This window comes from Conger conger, chromosome 7, assembly GCF_963514075.1.
Source record: "Conger conger chromosome 7, fConCon1.1, whole genome shotgun sequence".
Classification (NCBI taxonomy): domain Eukaryota; kingdom Metazoa; phylum Chordata; class Actinopteri; order Anguilliformes; family Congridae; genus Conger; species Conger conger.
In genome coordinates this window covers 43,213,731-43,234,454 of record NC_083766.1, presented here as the reverse complement: position 1 = coordinate 43,234,454, position 20,724 = coordinate 43,213,731, and the positions used below count along the sequence as shown (strand labels likewise).

The 20,724-nt window shown below is 40.4% G+C and overlaps 1 protein-coding gene across 1 annotated transcript in view; it reads left to right on the top strand.

The window, feature by feature from the left end:
* The window catches only part of tmem132e (transmembrane protein 132E), a 583,657-nt gene extending 573,697 nt beyond the window's left edge, over window positions 1–9,960 (top strand). Inside the window, exon 9 of the mRNA XM_061247765.1 lies at window positions 7,816–9,960. Within this exon, the coding sequence (XP_061103749.1) occupies window positions 7,816–8,913 (1,098 nt within the window). The 3' untranslated portion in view covers window positions 8,914–9,960. The remainder of the gene's footprint in view (window positions 1–7,815) is intronic.
* Window positions 9,961–20,724: the final 10,764 nt, after the last annotated feature.

The window sequence follows — 20,724 nt, the reverse complement described above, 5'->3', positions numbered from 1 at the left end:
TGGGAAACAGAAAATCAGATCTAATAATGAAAAATAATAAATTACAAGGATATCAATAATAAACTAACAGACAGACTCAGAAACATAACAACAGATCAGTTCAGTTCAGATTGGACACATGGGGATTCTGGGATTATCCTACGGAGCTGGTTTAACTGGTCAACCAGTTGTTTTGAAACCTAGCTCAAGCTGTTTTTTTTCAGCAGAGGTTGATATTCGCTTGCGAAGCTGGACAGGGATGTAACTTTACAAGGGACGAGAAAACAATGATACAGGCCAGGTCTAGTTTGGTTGTAGCCTATCGAGTGTGCCTTTGAATTACACACAAGCTAAATGACTGCTATTAACATTCCTTGGACTTCAGGAGGCAGCAAGCCATGGCTCACTCATCCTTTTAATAAAAACTACTAAACATATTTTTATGAGATTTCCAGGATTAATTTGAATAGCAGTTTGACTTACCAAAATATCTGTAATGTATATTGGTCCCAAAACTGCGAAACGATGAGGCTGGCGGTGATGGCTGGCTAGTTCAGTATGCTAGTTGGATTGCTTGTATGGATGTTAGCTTGCTATGGCTAGTGCAGCCTATGCTACCTGCTGGCTGTCTCGTCAAAAAACTGACAGAAGCTAGGAAGCTAGTGTTCACAAGCTACCAGCAAATGGCAGCGGTGTTATTTTGATCCAGCACCCAAATGTTGCCTCAATAATCAACCGTGGTTTCCACAATTTGGCAATTTCGAACCCAGGACCTCCTTGCTGTGAGACGGCAGTGCTACCCACTGCACCATGCCTTTTTTTTTTCTCATTGGACTTACGCTTCATGAGAATAAGATTTTTTTAAGTACTATTTTTTCCTAGCTAAAAATGCTAACTGACCAATTATTTTATAGTGGGAACATTTTCCAAGCTATTCACTCCATTCAAGTTTTTATTGTTCAGAATGTCATTGTATTCTATATAGAACATACTTCAAGGCTGCAGGTGATATTGCTGTAAGTGGATTTATTCCTGTCATAGTTGGTGTTCTTGTTGGTCATTTCCTTAAGTTATTGAAGTTGTTGCTTTAAAATTCTTTGCTGGCTAATGGTAGCATTGACTAGCCTGGGAAGCCTTCTCATGGAAGCGCTAGCTGTGACGCATAAGACGTGCTGTGCTGTTAGCTTTCAGCTTGAAAAATAATTCTTTCAGTTGGGAAGCGCCATTGGAATTCAGTGGACCCAGTGCCGCTTAACAGAGAAATGAGTCCAGATAAAAACATACAAATATTAAACGCCATCTTGAATCACTGTGACAGAGATGGTTATGTGACAAGGCCATTTATTTTTCCCATAGAGAAATTGTACTTTGATCCAAAAATCCATAGATGGGCAATGGTTTTGCTCTGGGTTATGTCAGACTTCCAAGGCCTATGGAGCACAACATGTTTAAAAAAAATTAAAAAACATTCAGATGCTAAACTTGCTGTAGTGATCAGTTTCAGTATCTAGAGATCTGTACCTAACCATCCCTCATAATCCTCTCAAAGTAATGAATGGGGGTGCTTCCTCAGATAGAGAGCCTTAGGCTGCTCAGACTTGCGCATAGGTGATGAAGAGGTGCTAATTTCCGGTGGTGGCCAAACTCAACAGGAGACAAGCCCATTTACACAAGTCTCCCGCATGAAAATCCAATTTGTCTCGCCTTCTACTGCTCGGCCACCTTTAAATGTAATTATCATGACGTATTGTTCTAAGTGCTCTCTGTGCCTGGGTCATAAAAGGGAGCAATTCCCGCCGCCACTTCTATTCTCAGAGGTGTACTCAAGCTATTTCAAACTATTATTTTCTATTACTCATGAAATCTCATCCTCGTCTGTTTTTCTGTGTCTTAGTTTCTCTCTTTGAGCAAGAATGTGACTGTAAAACAAATAGAAATTCGATTTTATCTTACTTCATTCAGTATAATTAAGTATTATCTTACTTCATTCCCAGCTTTTCCCAGTGTCCATGTATTCAGCCGTTTACCTCTCTATTTGAGTAACTTGATGCTTATTGATGCTTGAGGTTTTTTCATCTGTGAATTCTGAAAAGCCAGTATTATATAAATCTGTTTTTTCAGTGTCAAACACAAATTAATGACTGAATGTCTGCTATTGAAAGCCTCACTCCGTTTTAAACGATGATAGAAAAATAGTATCTGTGTAAACCATAATATAACGGTTGGTAGTTTTATTCTATCATTTTCTTTGTTTTTTTATCCGGCCTTTAATCTGTTCCCAATATCTTACTGGGTTTATGAGTGCAAAACTTTTTATTCACAGTATTACTCAATGATACATACAGTAGTGTGAAAAAATATGGGCACCCCTGGGCAAAAAGCCTTTTACAATTAAGTGAAAAGAAGCGAACCTGACCTCTAAATGGGATAATATTAATCCCTTAAGGCAAGTAAGGTTTTTTTTTTGCATTCATTCCTTTTTTTCAGGCTGCAATGTTCAATCACTATGGTAACTGGATATATGCCAATGCTTTAGCTTCTTCTTAGCTAGTTCCTTAATTTGTAATAAGGGTGTGGGTGGTAAAAGAAGTGTGGGGTCCTCACCATATTGAAAATTCACATAAGAAATAAGGTCATGTCAGTGTCCTTTTCACGACAAGTGGACAAAATGCATAAGAGTTTCTCATTCTAAAAATGTGCTAACTTTGAGAAACATTGATAGAATGCTCACTGTTTACTGAGAATGTATCTTGAGGAAGTATCATTGTTGTCCATTGAGCCCAAGTACACCCGTCTCTGATCAGTATTTGTAATTTGTGACTACAGGCATGAAGCATTTTAGCGAATGACATTACCAACGGTGTATAATTTGTTAGGCTTGCATAAAACAACACAGCATTTTTTATGCATAACGAAACTAGCATTTTCAATTCCAAATGCCAAAAGATTTTGACGTTTTACAACAAAAAAAATGTTTTTGCGATGCCTACATCTGAATAGAAGACTTACTTTGGAGGAGTTCCAAGGAATCCAAGTCTCAGTGAATATTTCTGAGGAAGACACTGAAAACAACATTGATAACACAAGCATTTTCATTTTTTGACGAAACCCCATTTTATATCGGTGAGCATCTAAATACATTTTCAAAATATTTTTTTTTATTCAGTATGCTCATAAATCAGGTGCCATCCTGCTTTTGGATAATAAATAGCTTGTGAAATTGTGGAATGTTTGATGTTTGTTGATGGAGGTTGGGTATTTGACAAAACCTTCAATCAGTGGACCTCAATGAATATATTAGTAAATAAGATGGTATTATTGTGATTATTGTACTTATCATTTATGATTTTCTCAACCTGTTGCTGTCTGGGGATAGCTGCAAGGAGAGGGAGTTTGAGACAGAGAGGTAGGGGAGAGTGACAGGCAGGGGGAAGTGCAAACACTTTTTTTTCCAGGATAAAAAGTGTTGTATAGTTTAGAAAGCAAAATGCTGCATTTTACACCTCATGAAACCCATAATATCATTTAGTTTCCATGTGTCCTTTTGGAGCGACCAAATTTCCTTTTTGGAAAACTGCCTAGACTTAGATTAGAAAAAACAATGCAGAATGCTCAATTTGTGATATTGTCCTCAAATTTGAAAGGGGATTTATTTGTCTGCCGCTGTTGTGACTTGGCTCCATTGTGTTTCCAAGTACACAAGCCACAGCTACAATAATCTGTATCCAGTCAAAAACATCAAATCTTTTTGTGTTTGAGCTTCTGTGACTTTGTTTCAGTAATACTTATTTCATTTTTCCTAACCATCCAGCCAAGTACAGCTGTGTTCAGGAAAATAGCAGTACAATATCAGTAACCTGATGAACCACTGTTTTTAGTGGAAGTGATATTTCTGCATGGCAAATAATTTACTTGCAGATGTAGTGTAGTAGTGTAATAGAAAAACAACAGACCCAACTGTCATGACATGCACACTGCTTGTTCGGAGTAATTGACTCATTCATTGAAGGGGGCGTTTTCAAAATAATAGCAGTGTGGAGTTTAATTAGAGAATTCATTAATTCTGTGAAAAAACAGGTGCCATTAATTGTCCTTTATTAATGAAGAAGGAGGGAGGGCAGCACGGAAGTGCAGTGGGTAGCAAGGAGGTCCTGGGTTCGAATCCCGGTCGGCCGGGGCCCCTCTGTGTGGAGTTTGCATGTTCTCCCCGTGTTTGTGTGGGTTTCCTCCGGGTACTCCGGTTTCCTCCCACAGTCTAAAGACATCCAGGTTAGGCTGATTTGAGAGCCCGTAGGTATGAGTGTGCCCTGCAATGGACTGGCGACCTGTCCAGGGTGTATTCCTACCTTTCGCCCAATGTATGCTGGGATAGGCTCCAGCCCCCCTGCGACCCTGTTCAGGATAAGCGGGTTAGGATAATGAATGAATGAATAATGAAGAAGGGATGCAAATGTTTCACACATTGTTATAAAATATATTTCCTACTGAATGGCTAAGTAAAATGGGCCGTTCCAAACATTGTTCGAAGGAACAATGTCATTTCATTAAAAAGTTGATTGGAGAGGGGAAAACATATAAAGAAGTGCAGCAAATTATAGGATGCTCAGCTAAAATTATTACAAATGCTTTAAAATGGCAACAAAAACCTGCAGCATGCAACAAGCAACTACTGTTAAAACGGATCGAAGAATAGTCAGAATGGCAAAGATTCAGCCATTCATCAGCTCCAGAAAGATCAAAGATGATCTACAATTACCTGTAAGTGCGTTTGATCGAAGCTAAGCTATCAACAAAAGCCCCCGTAAAGCACCGTTGTTGAAAAAAGGGCATGTGAAGAATTGGTTAAAATTTGCCAAGGAACACATCGATTGGTCCAAAGAAAAATGGCATAACATTCTGTGCACTGATGAGAGTCAAATTCTTCTTTTTGCGTCTAGTGGTCGTCAACAGTACATCAGATGACCCCTGGGTACTGAATTCAAGCCACTGAATATGGGGTATGGGGATGTTTTTCATTCTACGGTGTTGGGTTCGTATACCAGGGATCATGGATCAGTTTGAACACATGAAAATACTTGAAGAGATTATGTTGCTGTATGCCAAAGAGGAAATGCCCCTGAAATGTGTGTTTCAACAAGACAATGACAATGAACACATGAGTAAGCGAACAAGACAAAAAAGATTGAGGTAATGGAGTGGCCAGCTCAATCCCCCGACCTCAACTCCATTGAAAAATTGTGGGGTGACATTAAAAGTTAGAGTTCAATTTAACTTTTAAATAGTTAAAAAGTGAAATTGTAAAAAAATCTTCATTTTATACAGTAAGTGTTTGAGTTTGAAGAGAAAAATGTCAAACAGATGAATATTCCTTTTCTTTGCTTGATAAAATTTGTTAATGCTTTGATTTGGAATTGAATCTGTAATGTTTCCACTACATTTGAAATATTAAACTAAAAGCTATTGAAAAATATTTGCACTTTATGCACTTTTTTTAAGGCACTGCTATTTATTTGAACACAACTGTAAATATTAGATTTATAAATGGGTAGATTTATTAGTCAGGTCAGGATTCAGAAGGCTGTGGTTGAGCTATCCAGTTATTTCCGACTGTTTTTGTCTGAATTATTAATTATAAATTATAAAAATAAGGCTTTCATGATTGAAAATGCCTTGTTTGCTTTGTTTCACATGCATTTTGATGAAAACTTAAAGGCCAGCTTTGTGCTGTCTATGTTATGGACTTTATGTACTTTATGTTTATGTATGTCCCACGTTGATTCATCCATAATTTGGATTTTCTCACCATGTTAGGCTTGCTTTGTTTCATCCAAGGTTTGGATTTACGCTTGCTTTGTTGTCCATGATTGGATTTTGTGTCAGTTTGCCAAGGCTTTGTGGGTTCTGCAATCCACTTGATTTCATACCATTTTAACTGTTTGGTTACTTGAATTACTTAGCATTTTTGTGGGTTTTGTATGCTACTTTATGTCCTTAAAGGAGTAACATGGTGGTTGTTCACCCTTTCTAGGTTATTGCACAAGAGGGAATTGGAGAAACACGATGAAAGTATTAAATATGTCCGTTATTTAGTTTCGGAGAAGTAAGCATTTTAAATTTATCATCCTTTTTTCAGGATTGAGAATGTTCTCCCATTAGTGGGTCCTTATCCCTCCCCTATAACTCGTGACCCATAGTTCGGCCTACAGGCAAAACAATGAAAATATTTGACTAATGCTTGGTTCACTTAAATGAGAGTGCCTTTTAAGGACTATTACACTATTTCTGGTTATATTCATTTAGTGTTGTTAGCTAGCTAGATTGCTTTCATATGGACGTTATAGTTGTGCTTTTATCTTAACTTGGCTAGCTAGCCAGCAAAAATTATCATTCGTTAAGTCAGCTTCCTTACCTTAGCTAACGATAGTTGATATAGCTATCTTGTGATACTTCAGTCTCCCAAGATGAGCGCTTTTTTTGTTTACGATTGATTGGTATTATCAACATACACACGTGGATATGAAAAAGAACTGTCTACTACTGTTTCATAAATCTGGTGCAAATTTGTAGTGTATTTCCGATCACACGTACATTTCCGGAAATATTGATAAATGAGGCCCATTGTGTCAGAATTGTTTGGGTTTAGGGGGCAGGTTGAAAATATGGCCGGTCTGTTGCAAATGCCAGGGCTGTTTTTTGATCCCAGTTTGTTACTGGGTGTGAGCTAAAGGTCTGAGGGAGCATAGGAAGAGCAGGGTTAAGCCAGGTTTCATTCTGCAATGACAAGACACAGAGGAAAAACCACATTGTCATTGCTCCTGCCAGGTAAATAAGGTGTTGCAGTGCAGGCTGCTGTGTGCCTGTGGGAGGGCAGCCCGCTATGTCCCAGGGCCGTGTTCTGATGCCGACCTCCAGTAAACCCTGGTTTTGGGGTTGCAGAGGACGAGCATGGTGACGATGGTGCCAATCACACCTCGTAATGAGGCAAGGTCAGCTTCCCAAATGATCTGCCCTTCTGTAATGCAAGGGAGATAGAAGTATTCTCTGCAAAAAGGTTGATATGTATTTTGATATGTACGGTTGCAAGCATCCGTTCTTGTTATTTGAGTAAATTTTGCTGAATATTATTTTGAGCATGAAATTGCTTTCCAATGTATCGACTCAATTTTTCAGGAGGGACGTCTTTCCAGCTGAATCACCGTTGTGTCAGTGATGAGGAATTAGGCTGTAGAAAGTACCAAAGAAAGCCTTGAACCAAGGTTAAGCTGCCATAATTACTCCCATCCTGTCCCTGATCCCCCCCACAACTACCTCACCCCACCAGGAATGAAGTATTGTTCTTTTGAAATGTATCTAATGTGATGTAAATAGAAAAAGGCTGAATGACCATTCTTGCTGCATTTGTACGACAGGATTCAATTTTTGGCATTAGCTATCACGTTTTAAGGTGGATGGGGTAAATATCTTTTGCTAACACAAATTTCCAGAATCCAAATCTCAGGCAAAAGTTTTAATTGCAAAAAAAAGTGAGCCTGTGTGTTGAAACACAAACACCATTTTTACCATCAGACAGATGGGACCATATGGTGGAAAAGAACATTCCCATTAGTTGGAATTGATTAATAATAATTGTTTCCTGAGATTGTTTATTAAACAAATATTTAAATATATCTGTATTATATCACATATCATATATTTTTCTTTTTAAAAATAATCATTATTGTTATTATTATTACTATTATTATTGCACATCCAAATGTAATTTAAATTTTTTTTTAGTTCACACAAAATTGCGAAAATTGTTTCTTCCTGTAATCAGTATTATGCATGTTTCCACAGGAGGCGAGCCTCTCCATCTGGGTTTACTACAGTGATAGCACTGCTGCCCCGCTGAGCCTGTTTGACCCAAAAGACTACAACCTGAATGCTTCAACTCTGGATGACAAAGTGGTAACTGTTACCCAGGACCCTCAGCTGCGATGGCCAGTAATCGTGGCAGAGGGTGAGGGCTCTGGAGAGATAATCCGTCTGGAGATGACTATCTGCGAGGCCTGTCAGAAGATGAAGCGCAAAAGTATCATCGCCTCAGCGCCTGTATATGTCAAAGTTCACTTTGGGCCAGAGGAAGACTCAGAGGAAGAAGGTGAGGACTACCCAGGAGGCAGAGGGAGCTATGGCATACCTGGTCTGGGTGAGAGTGAAGAGCCACCCAACACCAGGAAACCAATCATTGATCCTAACGTTGATGGGGGAAGCTATGAAGCAGCTAATGAGCAGCCTGCCAGTGTGCCCATTGACTACACTAATTTCCCAACCATCAGCAACCAAGAATCAACCACAGAGGGAGATGATGAGGGGGACATAAGTCGGCCCCGCAGCATGACAGACCTGGAGATTGGCATGTATGCCCTGTTGGGGGTCTTTTGCCTGGCCATCTTGGTCTTCCTAATTAACTGCATTGTCTTTGTCCTCAAGTACCGCCACAAGCGCATCCCTCCAGAGGGACAGGCAAACATGGACCACTCCCACCACTGGGTGTTCCTAGGAAATGGGCAGCCTCTGCGGGCCCAGAGTGACCTCTCTCCACAGCATGTAGAGAGTCCCAGCAACCCCTTGGAAGGGGTACAGACTTGCTGCCACGGAGACCACCACAGCAGTGGCAGCTCCCAGACCAGCGTTCAGAGCCAGGTGCACGGGCGGGGGGATGGAAGCTCAGGGGGCTCCACTAAGGAGCACACTGAAGAGCCAAACTCCCCCACCTCTAAGCGCAAGCGGGTGAAGTTCACCACTTTTACCACCCTCCCCAATGAGGACATGCCCTACAACTCCATCCCTATCGCCGATGAGGAAGACATTCAATGGGTCTGCCAGGACATGGGCTTTCAGGACCCAGAGGAATTGCATGACTACATGAGCAGGATAAAAGAGATAGACTAGTGGATTGTGACTCGAGGAAACATTTTGTCACTCAGCATTCTCTGAACTTTTCTTCTCTTTCTCTTTTTTCACTTTAGTGGAAGTATCTTTTCACAACCACCAAGGCTAATTCTCCCTCTGGGGTTTTATTTTTTTATAAGTTTTGTTTTGGGGGTTTCTTTTTTATTTGCACAGTGCTGTTTCCCGTGCACTCACTCACTTCTTGGACTTACTGCAGCATAAAAAATAAATAAATAAATAAAACGAATAAAGGAACGCCAAAGACCAAACCAGGATCTGAAGCACTGCACCTTTACTATAGGCGATGTGTGCATGAACTTGCTACGGGTTGGACTGTTATTTGGGGAAGGGGTAGCATCTTGGTTCTGTGTCCCCTGGTCAAGTACCTTCTCGAACAGTGAGGCTTTTGATATGCAGGTCAAAAACCCAGAAGGTTGGGAAAGGTGGTTTCTGCAAATACTTTAACTTCAATCCATTCTCCAGGGCACTCATGAAATCATTTTATGGATTAATTTTAGCCAAAATGGTGAAATACTTTTAATGTTTTTTTTTCCCTGTCTTTCTCACATTCTTCTTTGGGCTCAAACTCATGCTTTTATTTTGCTCACTCAATCCCCCAATTCAAATATTGTTTTACAGAATTGAATTTCAAAAGGTAATGCCAACAACCTGCTTGTTCACAATTATTAGGGATAATGAAGGATTCTATTATCCAAGATGCTGATTATAAAGGCTACTTGATTGGAATGATGGGAGCTTGAACATTGTCACATGGACATCTTTCCCAACATTGTTTGCATGGAAGGGGAGCTCTGATGCACAATAAGGAATTCTTAGACAAAAAAAACATATAATCATGCATTATCATGCATGCCATGTCAAGTCTGTCCTACAGCCACATGTGTATGTACATACCATGACCTGCTGATTTCCTCTTAAGCAGAAACATGCATAACATATGGTCACACACAGAGCCAATCTCTGCAATGTTACATTTTCTTATCAGCATCAGCTTTTGCTATATCTTTCTGCTTAGGACTGTAGGAACTATAAGAGTGAATAATTTCTCACTGTCCAATACAGGATTATGCACCCCCCCCCCCCCCCCCCCCCCAAACCTCCACTCTCCCTGAATTGCAGTAGGCACCCCCAGCAAAATATACTGTCCCTGATTGATGTAATCCATATACACTTTGTGTTGTCATGCATTCATTAATATGCTTGTCGTTATTATATTCATTGTATTTGTTTCACTCATAAATATTATATGCAAAAGATCCATGTAAATTTGATGTGCCTGGTAAAAATACTTTGTGTAAGGCAGACCAATGGTTCCTTTAGCTATGCCAAGGACTGACTGGATGTGAAAGGATCCTCGTCTTGTTAGAAAATGAGCCTAAGATTGGTTTTAGTCTTTTGGACAGCATCCAAGCAACCACATCACAGCTTCACACACCTGTAGGAAGCTGACATCATCTCAATGACTTAATATTATCATATAAATAATTAGAAGGGTAGAATTAAGGGGAAGACATAGGTTGATAGATCTGAGTTCAGATTGTTTGATCACAGATTTTCTGACCTCCAGCATGAACTTTTAGGCCATGGGGATATTTTTCTAACTGCCAATGAGTGGAAGTTCCACCTTGATTAACAATGCAGTGTTCTATATGCTGGGAATAACCACTGTAGTTACCCAATTCCTGCATATTTTTCAAAAAACCCTCTTGAATTCCATGGATAAAACTTAAGCTCATAGCTGTAGGAATCTACCAAGGACAGTGTTAACTTGTCTTCAATACTAGTTGGTGCCAAAATGCTAAGCCAAGCCAAAGACAAGTTTTAGGAAAATTCAAGACAGCTGGGCTATGGCAGCTTGATGAGATTCAGACTAACATTACGAGTTAACAAGTTTAGAGTACAGCACACATTATGATGCAAGAGGGTAAAAAAAATTGCCAAGAGGATTTGTTGATATTTTCCAATCGTTTAGAGCAGGGGTGTCCAATCTTATCCGAAAAGGGCCAGTGTGGGTGAAGATTTGTCTTAGCCCAGCACTATGACACCCAATTCAGCTAATTATCAGCAGTCTGAGATACTCAAACCACCCTGTCTGGCACCAACAATAATTGCACAGTCACTTGGATCTCATTTCTTCCCCATTCTGACATTTGGTCTGAAAAACAGACCTTCTCTGCATTTTTTATGCATTTAGTTGCTACCACATGATTGGCTGATTAAATATTTTCAATAACAAGCTGATGTACAGGTCTATCTAATAAAGTGATCACTGAGTGTAAGTTGTCCTGCAGAATGGAAATAAAGATCCTCAGTGAAACAGCCGAAATGTAGCAAAATGTAGACCTGATTTTCAAACACAATCGCTGCGCTAAAACAAAAATCTGCACCCACACCGACCCTTTTCCGATAAGAGTGGTTTACATAAGATTGGACACCTCTGATTTAGAGAGAAGTGTTAGAGTAGAGCAGGGGGTGGATGGCAGGGCTAGAAAAATCAGTTTTGTTATGGGGAGATCTAAATCTGGCCAGGCCTCAATCTTGTCAATACATACAAATGCACAGAAATACATTTCCACTGAGATGTTGGTATAACCTATGGCTTGCTTTTCTCTGTGTTTATATTTTATCTTGGTACATTCCCATTGCCACCACTTGAGCCCAATCATTTACTTGGTAAAATTTTGGAAGGAAATGTTTCTAATCAAATTGCATTTCTTCCATGGCTATATAATAGCTGATTGAGTAACCAGGTCAAGTCTGTGACACTGATCACTGCCATTTTGATCCAATTTCTCCTGGCATTTTATTCATGCTTTGCCTTCTTCAGAATTTAATTTTCCAAATACTTGGTGTGGATCACCAATCATTTAATTGCATAATGTTCTTATTAAAATTTGATTTTGTCCGAATGAAATCTTAAGGTAAGTAATATAATTATGTTATTACAAGCCCTAGTCAAAGTCACAGGAACAGTAATGGGATCAGATTGGAGTGTTGATAGTTCTTTTACACACAACAGTTTATCAACACATTTTAAATGATGGTGTCTCAGGATGAATGTATGATTCTCATTTGTACCTTGATCCCAGAAAGAGTCAAGTAAAGTTGTCAATTGTACTTTAGTGGTCCACCTTTGACAGCGGAGCAGATATAATGGCAGTTCTTAGAAGTTTCTACTAGCAGCTTTTCAATACAACCACTTTTTTATTTTCTCAGAAAGGGTTTCATGTACTCAAATGAAATTTAAATTTCATTCATTATTTTCTTTAAACATTTTATGTTTCTGACCTTTTTTATTCTTTTATTCTTTTTTTCTTTATATTTATATCATTTTTTTTATTTATACATGTAGTACATGCAAACTACTTTTTGTATTGTGTGACTCTGGTGAAGATGTCCATGATGTGCATTCTGTGTATTTTGCAAGCTGCTATTAGAGACTTTACCTTTTACACATCAAGTGATGTTATACTCTGAAATATATCTTGTGGAGACCTGCAGAAGCATGATTCTGGTGGCCACATGCCACTGAAATTATGATACATTCATGTACAGAACACTGTTGAATTTTCCTGTATTCTCCTGAAAAAAGTCCCCTTGTATTTCCCCCCTCGAATGTAAATACTAAAGAAATACAAATGCATAAAGTGTGTTTTTCTTTTCTTTTTGTCACATTAGAGTTAATTTAGAGAAATAATTTAAAACATGCCCTGCATGACATGTGTATGTTATTTTGTAGTGCTACAGCACCGCTTCAAAATCACAAATTTTCAAATCATTATTGCAGCTGTACTTTACATCCAATTCATACCAAAAGTGGTATGGATGATATTTGGATTAGGTTTGCAGTCCATGACAAAATACAATTTGCTACAATAGATTTTGGCTGAATATCACATTTGTGATAGAACTCAGTTCCATGGAAGGAAGGCATCATATGCTATCGCTGCACAAATTACTGGAAAAACTGTAAGATGTCTTGTCTAGCATCACTGTCACAACTTCACCTGTCTATTGTAAACCAACTTAAGGACAGGACTTATTCTTAATAATCGTAAGTTGCACTAAATGTAGGCTAGAGCTAGTGCAAGAAAAAAGATTGTAATGAACGGTATGGCATGCAGGATTCAGCACTACTGCCTCTGTCTGCACATGCATTGAGCACTGGACGTGGCATGTCCAACTATGTTTGAACCCAGGAAGATATCAATTATAATCCACAGTCTGGAGTTTTTTTTTATTTAGGAATAGTGTGCTTTACTTGCATTTCACAAGATACAAGAGCACTTGGAACTGAGAACAGGAATGAAGGCAAGGACCGACAACAGGACATAATGGGTGAAAAATCTGCAACTCAAAGGGTGGATGGGCGGATGCTGCCGATCCATGAGGACCACATGTGCATGTGCCAGCCTGGGAGGAACAAAGGACTAGAGTTGTTCCCATACCAGTATTGGAAATGCCTCCGATACAGCCAAAAATGCTGGATTGGGTATCAGCGAGTATGCGAGTGTATGCACCGATCCGATACCACATCATTTATCATGTGATGATAGCTCATTTATGCTACTCAGGCACACAAGAACAGCACGTGTGGTGCTAGTGGAGAGTGTAACGTTAGGTAGAGGTAGCAAAATGTCAGCAATTTGGCAATATTTTTCACTGGAAAATCCCTCCAGTAAAACGGCGGTGTGCACAGTATGCAAGACTTTAATTTTGAGGTGACACAGTGGTGACAATTTCAACACCAGCAGTCTTATAAAGCATTTGACGGCGCATCACGCAAAAGAGCATGATGAGTTGTAAACATTTATAAAAAATTGCTAACCAATAACCAAAACATTTTTTCTGAAGCTGAAAAGGTAAGCTCGGTTTAAAAGGAATGCGCGTTCACCACCAGGCATATTCAGGGTTCCCACGGTACCTGGAAACCATGGAAAACATGGAATTCATTTTTTCATTTTCCATGTTTGGAAAAGTCATGGAAACTGAGCAAAAGTGAACACTTACATGGAAATTGAAACAGTTGTCCTGGAAAATTTTATTGGATGATGTGTAAAATTGTAATAAAATGAAACTATTGAGCACAGAACTAAGATGAGTTTATAAAAACTCTTTTCCATGTGAACAGCTTTTACTGTAGATACAAATGGATGATCCCATGTCATAGAGCATGCTCTTGGCATCCTATCTGGTATATTGGATGTTGGAATTTGGCAACCTGGTGATATGGACTTTGAAAGTATAGTTTCGGATTGGTGGACTTCGGGAATAATAACCGAGAAACGTTACTCGCGATCTCAATAGAAGGGTCAAATACATGCATTTCCCAGCCAACACGGGAGCCTTGACATCTACAGTGAAACTTCTTATGCAAGTTTATCCTCAAATGTAAGTAGCTGTGTTTTAACTGTGTGGTAAACCTGGGTTTATCAACGTTAGTTAGTAAGCAGTGCAATCTTGCTAACTAGCTAGCTAGCTAGCAACTTGCTAGCTAGCAGCTTACACTAGAATTGTTGAGGTAATTTTTACCTTGCTTTTAAAATACTAGAACTATGTTTGATCCCCATATGTATTTCACTCATTGACTTTTCCTAAAACCGTGTTATTCACCACATTTAGGGGAGTTTGTTTTGAATTTGGATTCATTAATGATGGTTAGCAAGCACATGCAGTGCAATCTTGCTAGCCAACATTCAGCTTGCTAACTAACTAGCTAGTGTTGGCTTATGAGTCTTACGTAGAAGGGGTAGTGTGCCTACTCTTACTCTGTAAAAGCTTTTGTAAATCAAACTAATGAACCTAAAAGGGAAAACATAACAGTATAGATGTATAGAATCAGTCTGGTGATGACCAGACTGATTCTACACATCTATACTGTTAAACTAAGCTTACTAGTGAGGTTGCTGTACTGAGGAACCACAGGGGAACCAGCCTTATGTTTTCCCTTTTAGGTTCATTAGTTTGATTTCAAAAGCCTTTACAGAGTAAGAGTAGGCATAGTACCCCTTCTACGTAAGACTCATAATCTCAAATGTGTGATGCATTGCAGGAGTGAGTGACAATGACACGCTGCAGATTCAAGTCCTATTGGAAAGATGACTCCCAATACAAGGACTGGATTGGAGAGGTACCAGGAGATGTCCACAAGGCTTATTGCAAGTTTTGCCACAAGTCATTCGACATCAGCAATAAGGAGGTCGCTTCCCTCAAGAGCCATTCAAAAGGACAAACCCACACCAAGGTAGCTGGACAGCTAAATAATGAAAGAAGAATGACAGATTTCTTGACTACAAAAACAGGAGAGGGAAGAAGCGGCCCAACAAGCCAGGATAACGAAAGTGACAGTCAGGTGCCCAGTACCAGCAGTGAACAGCTTACGGAAAAAGGCTCTGGAGCTCAGGGGAAAACATTTTTGTCAAGCCAAGCTGTATTTGAAGCAGAGATTCGCTGGGTCATGAAGATGGTCAGGTCACACTTCTCGTTCAACTCCAACTCTGACATTTCAAACACATTTGCTCAGATGTTCCCAGACAGCGAAATTGCCAAACAATTTACATGTGGCGCAACAAAATCGGCTTACCTTATATGTTTTGGCTTGTATCCTCATTTTAAAGAGCAGCTGATCGAAGACGTAAGAAAAGCAAAGTGTCATGTAGTGTCTTTTGACGAATGCCTTAACAAAGTGACACAAACAGAACAGATGGATATCATTCTGCGCTACTGGAGTGAACGCGAAGGGAAAGTAGCTGTGCGTTACTTCAGTTCCTAGGACACACTCAGGCAGAGAAGCTCTTGGAGGGTATCAACGGATCCCTGTCACCTCTGGACCCCAAGAAGCTCCTGCAAATATCCATGGACGGCCCTGCAGTGAATTGGAAGTTCTTAAGAATATTCCAAGAGGACAAGAGCAAAGAGGACCCAGATGCACCAAAGCTCATCAACCTGGGAAGTTGTGGTCTGCATGTTGTGCATGGAAGTTTCCAGACCGGAGAGAGGGAAACAGGTTGGAAAATCGGAGATGCGCTGAGAGCGCTTTGGCAGGTGTTCGCCAGCAAGGCGAGAGGATTTCAGTGAGCTGACTAAAACGGCAAGATTTCCTCTGAAGTTCTGTGCTACTCGATGGGTTGAAGACTTGCAAGTTGCTGAGCGGGCAATCGAAGTGTGGCCAGCTGTGACGGCGTACATCCACAGCCACAAGAAACTTCCAAAGAGTAAAGTGCCAACATCTGCGTCCTACTTGACAGTCAAGAAGGCAACCGAAGACCCTCTTTTCCCGGCTAAACTTGAGTTTTTCACTTTTGTTGCAAGACAGCTGAAGCATTTTTTGGAGGTATTTCAGACAGATGCCCCAATGGTGCCATTCTTGGCAAAGGAGCTCCAAAGCACCCTGACAGGCCTGCTGTCATGCTTTATCAAGAGAGAAGAGCTGGCAAAGATCAAGACACCTCTCCAGCTCACTAAACTGGACCCCCAAGAGAAGCAAATCCATGTCCCACTCAAACACCTGGACATAGGATTTTCAACCAAGCAGGCTTTGCAGAAGGCATCTGAGAAGCTCCAGGAAAATCCAGTGAAAATTGTGGAGTTCAAAAAAGAATGTGTCTCCTTACTCGCAATGACCTGCAAGAAAATGTGCGGCATATGAGGTCCCTTGACCCTGTGATGATTGTGACAGAAACCGAAAGTGCAACAGCAATGTTTGAGAAACTCCTTCAGGTTCTCCTCAATGCTGGATGGTGCCCTGCCACAGAGTGTGACAAAGTCCTTTCTCAGTATAAAGCATTCTCACTCGATGTCAACACAAACCACAAAGCAGAGTTCCAAGAATTTGTTTACAGCTGCAGACTTGATGAATTCTTCGGAAGATATCTCAGTGGCAAAGAAGAGTATGCAGAACTGTGGAACATCATGAAATGTCTCTTCAAGCTGTCTCATGGACAAGCTGCAGTAGAAAGGGGGTACTCTGTTAACAAGGATATGCTTGTTGAAAACCTACAGGAGGAGACGCTAATAGCAATGCGCTTGGTCCACGATGCAATGGCTGGGCACACAGATGAAGCTCTTCCAAAAGACCTCAAGCAACACTGCAGAGGAGCAAGGACAAGATATGAGATGTATCTGGAAGACCAGAAGAAGTTGAGAGAGCAAACCACCAAAGAGAAGAAAAGAAAGGAGCTCTGCCAGGAAATCCAGAAAGTGAAAACAAAGCGGCAAAAAGTAATGACAAGCGCTGAAACAATGGAGAAAGAAGCACATGAAATGGCAGTCATGGCAGAGAAGAAGCACGATTTTACACTGCTGTCAAAATCAAATGCCTATCGGAAAGGGGTTGCTGATAAAAAGGAAGAGGGGGCAGCTCTAGACAAAGCCCTGAAAGAGCTGCAAGAGTCTGTCAATACGTTAAAGCAATGAGGTATGTGCAATAGCCTTTATGGATGTATGAAAGATTGTAATATTTATTTACATTTATTTATTACACTGTTTTAGCTTATGGAGATGACCAATTTTAACTCAAAATAACATTCTGTTTCAGATCTTCAGACTGTAGAGAGGAGGAGGAAGAGGAGTGGAGAGGGGGAGGAGCCAGGAGGGCACAGAAGGAAAGAGGGAGGAGGAAGAGAAGAGGGGAGAAGATGAAAGAGGAGAAGAAGAGAGGAGGATAAGAGAGTGGAGGATGACAGAGGAGAAGGGAGAAGAGTGGAGAGGAGTTGAGAAGAGTAGGAAGAGAAGACAGGAGCGGACAGGGCAGGATGAGATAGGAGAGGAGTGGAAGAGAGAACATATATCAATCCCAGTGCTCATGTGTCTCAAAGTTCCAGTTCAATAAATTGTTGTTCATCTACAGCTTGTTGCATTATTTCATGCATTGATATTATCAATAAGACAATCTCTAAGCATTTACAATGTAGACTTAACTGGCACATCTTTTAAATCAAGTAAGTAGTCAGGTGTCCTAGGGGGTTGTGTGTGTGTGAGGGGAGGGGGGCGCGGATGGGGGTGGAAAGCTTCAGGGGCCTATAGATCATCACTTAATATGGTACCTGGAAAATCAGGAGGTAGCATGGAGAATTTTTTTCAAGGCAAGCGTGGGAACCCTGATATTATTGCGGTTCAGACTACCAATCGACAAGCTACAGTAGTTACTAGCAAGCAATTCAGGGGGTTTAAAATGCAAACACCACAGGGAATTGAATACTGCAGTATTATAGTTATAATAATTTCTGTATCTTTTGGTTCACTTATGGCTTATTGCAAAGTTATGTCATTTCTTAAGGTTCACAGAAGATCCGTTTTTATTCGTTGACATGCAAATTCAAACTACCGGCAAACCAGTGGCAGCTGTTGGCCAGAATTTTTTGTGAAGCAAACCCACCATCTGAGACAGGTGCATGGGGGGTTGGACCCAAAATGCACGACTCAGAAACAGTAATCGGATAAAGTCCCGTCAGGGCTTTATTCGGGACGAATCCCAGGAGCGTAGTCAAAACAAGCAAAGTCCATACACATCCAGCCAGGCAAACAATAAACAAACAAAAAGCACGGTGCCTAGGGAAGAGGCGAACTCGTAGTCGGTAGACGTGCAGGGAGGTCCGGTAGCAGGAGAGCTGTCAGCGGGGCAGAAGTACAGGCGGACGGCAGGCAGGGTCATAGTCGAGGGTGAATGCGGAAGTCGAAACCATAAAACAAACAGCGAGGCAAAGGTACATTACATTTACATTTTACATTTTAGTCATTTGGCAGACGCTTTTAATCCAAAGCGACTTACAAGTGCATAGGTTCTACCACAAGTCAAAGCATCACATCCAGAACTAGGAAAATACACCTGGACTGCTGTTCTAAACATATAGTCGTCATCATAAGTGCAATTTTTTTTTTTTTTTTTTTTGGGGGGGGGGGGGGGGGGGGGGTTAGACAGGGATAGGGGTATCAGAAGGGGGGGGCGGGGTAAATCAGGAGGGAGGACTAAGGTAGAGTTTGAAGAGGTGTGTTTTGAGTCTGCGTCGAAATAGGGGGAGGGATTCTGCTGTCCTGACAGTGGTAGGCAAGTCATTCCACCACTGAGGAACCAGAACGGAAAACAGGCGTGAACGTGCAGCTCGACCGCCAGGTGCCCGTAGAGAGGGAACCGTAAGGCGACCAGAGCTGGCAGACCGGAGTGGTCTAGCTGGGGAGTAGGGAGTGATCAGGGATTGTATGTAATGTGGGGCAGTCCCCTTAGCAGCCTGAAATGCCAACACTAGGGCCTTGAATCGGATGCGTGCGGCAATAGGAAGCCAGTGGAGGCGGTACAAAAGACGGTAGGCGAGGACGTGGTCAAAAACAAACGGTGTTCAACGAAACAGAAATCAATAATCAATGGTCGGTAACAGGCTTGGATCGTAATGTGTAATCAATGACAGTACATGCTCAAGAGTTGCTTTGACGTACAAGAGGCAGACAATTTCGCATAGAATAGTAGTGCGACTAGGCTATAAATGCAGGTGTAGACAGGTGTAGACAATTAGTTAGAGAGCAGCAAGGGAATGGAAAACAGGTGCGATGGATGACAAGTTTAACAAGGTAATTAGTAATCGTTAGTAATAAACCTATCCTGCCCTAGCATTAGTAAATTAGTAAATGATATGCACGAGAAACGTAAGGTAACATGAACACATGATTAGTTTGTTAGTTTTACCCAATCCTGATCTAGCGTTAGTAGTTTTAGTAAATAGACAAATGGAAACAATTAGGGTGTGAGTGACAGAAAGAGAGAGAGAGAAAGCCGGAACGCAAGGTTTGCGGAAAGACATGTAAAAGTGTTTAAACAACGACCAGTCAGCGTAACAATAAACATAAATCAAAACATAACACTAAACAAACTAAGACGATAACCACTCAACATAACAAGGTAAAATAATCGTAACTAAACATAACTAGACATGACAAGAAAATAAATCGTAACAAGAAACAAACTAAACAACATGACGAACCTAGACTAACATAATACATGATAAGACAGTACGAGACTAAGACAAAAAGAATAAACATATAACGTGGCAAGACAGACCTGAAATGTGACACCATCAGCCCTGATGAAAATCAAACCCATTAGTGCCATGCTTCACCTGTTGACTTAGGGTGTTTTAAGGTGATAAACACTGACCACATCACACAGACAGATATAAGCAGCCTGTTAAACAGGTTTAAATTCACAACCAATCACTATGGTTATGCCATTTAAATTGAACCGCCTTCTCTTAAGTTATCAACACATAGCAGAATGACAAGTAGTCATGTACTCTTCACATTTATTTGGCAGATGATATCAGATGATGTCATCTCACAATCCATCACCTATGAATATTCAATTGATAAACAATAACATAACATTGTAGTCAGGTGTTGCATTGTAAAAGACAAACATAACTGAGGTGGCACATATTGCACATAACTGTGCTACAATTGAGAGAGGATGGTTGAGATGGATTCTTACCATTTGTAACAGGATGATACCATACTTATCCTTATGCTTCTTGGTGCTTTATGTTCTTGGTGCTTTAATGGTACAGAGGATGCTAATATGAAGTACCAGACGTGTCATCTTTTTTGGGCATGTTGTTACATCAACATGTTAAACCATCCGATTTTTTAGTTTGCTGTTCTGATTTTTTATTTTTATTTTTATTTTTATTTTTTATTTTGGATTGGACTGGACTGGCTAATGCAATAGATGAAGAACACAGGTTAAATGTATGCATCCATATGCATAGTAAGATCATTTTTTGGCCCAAGAAATATGACCTGGGA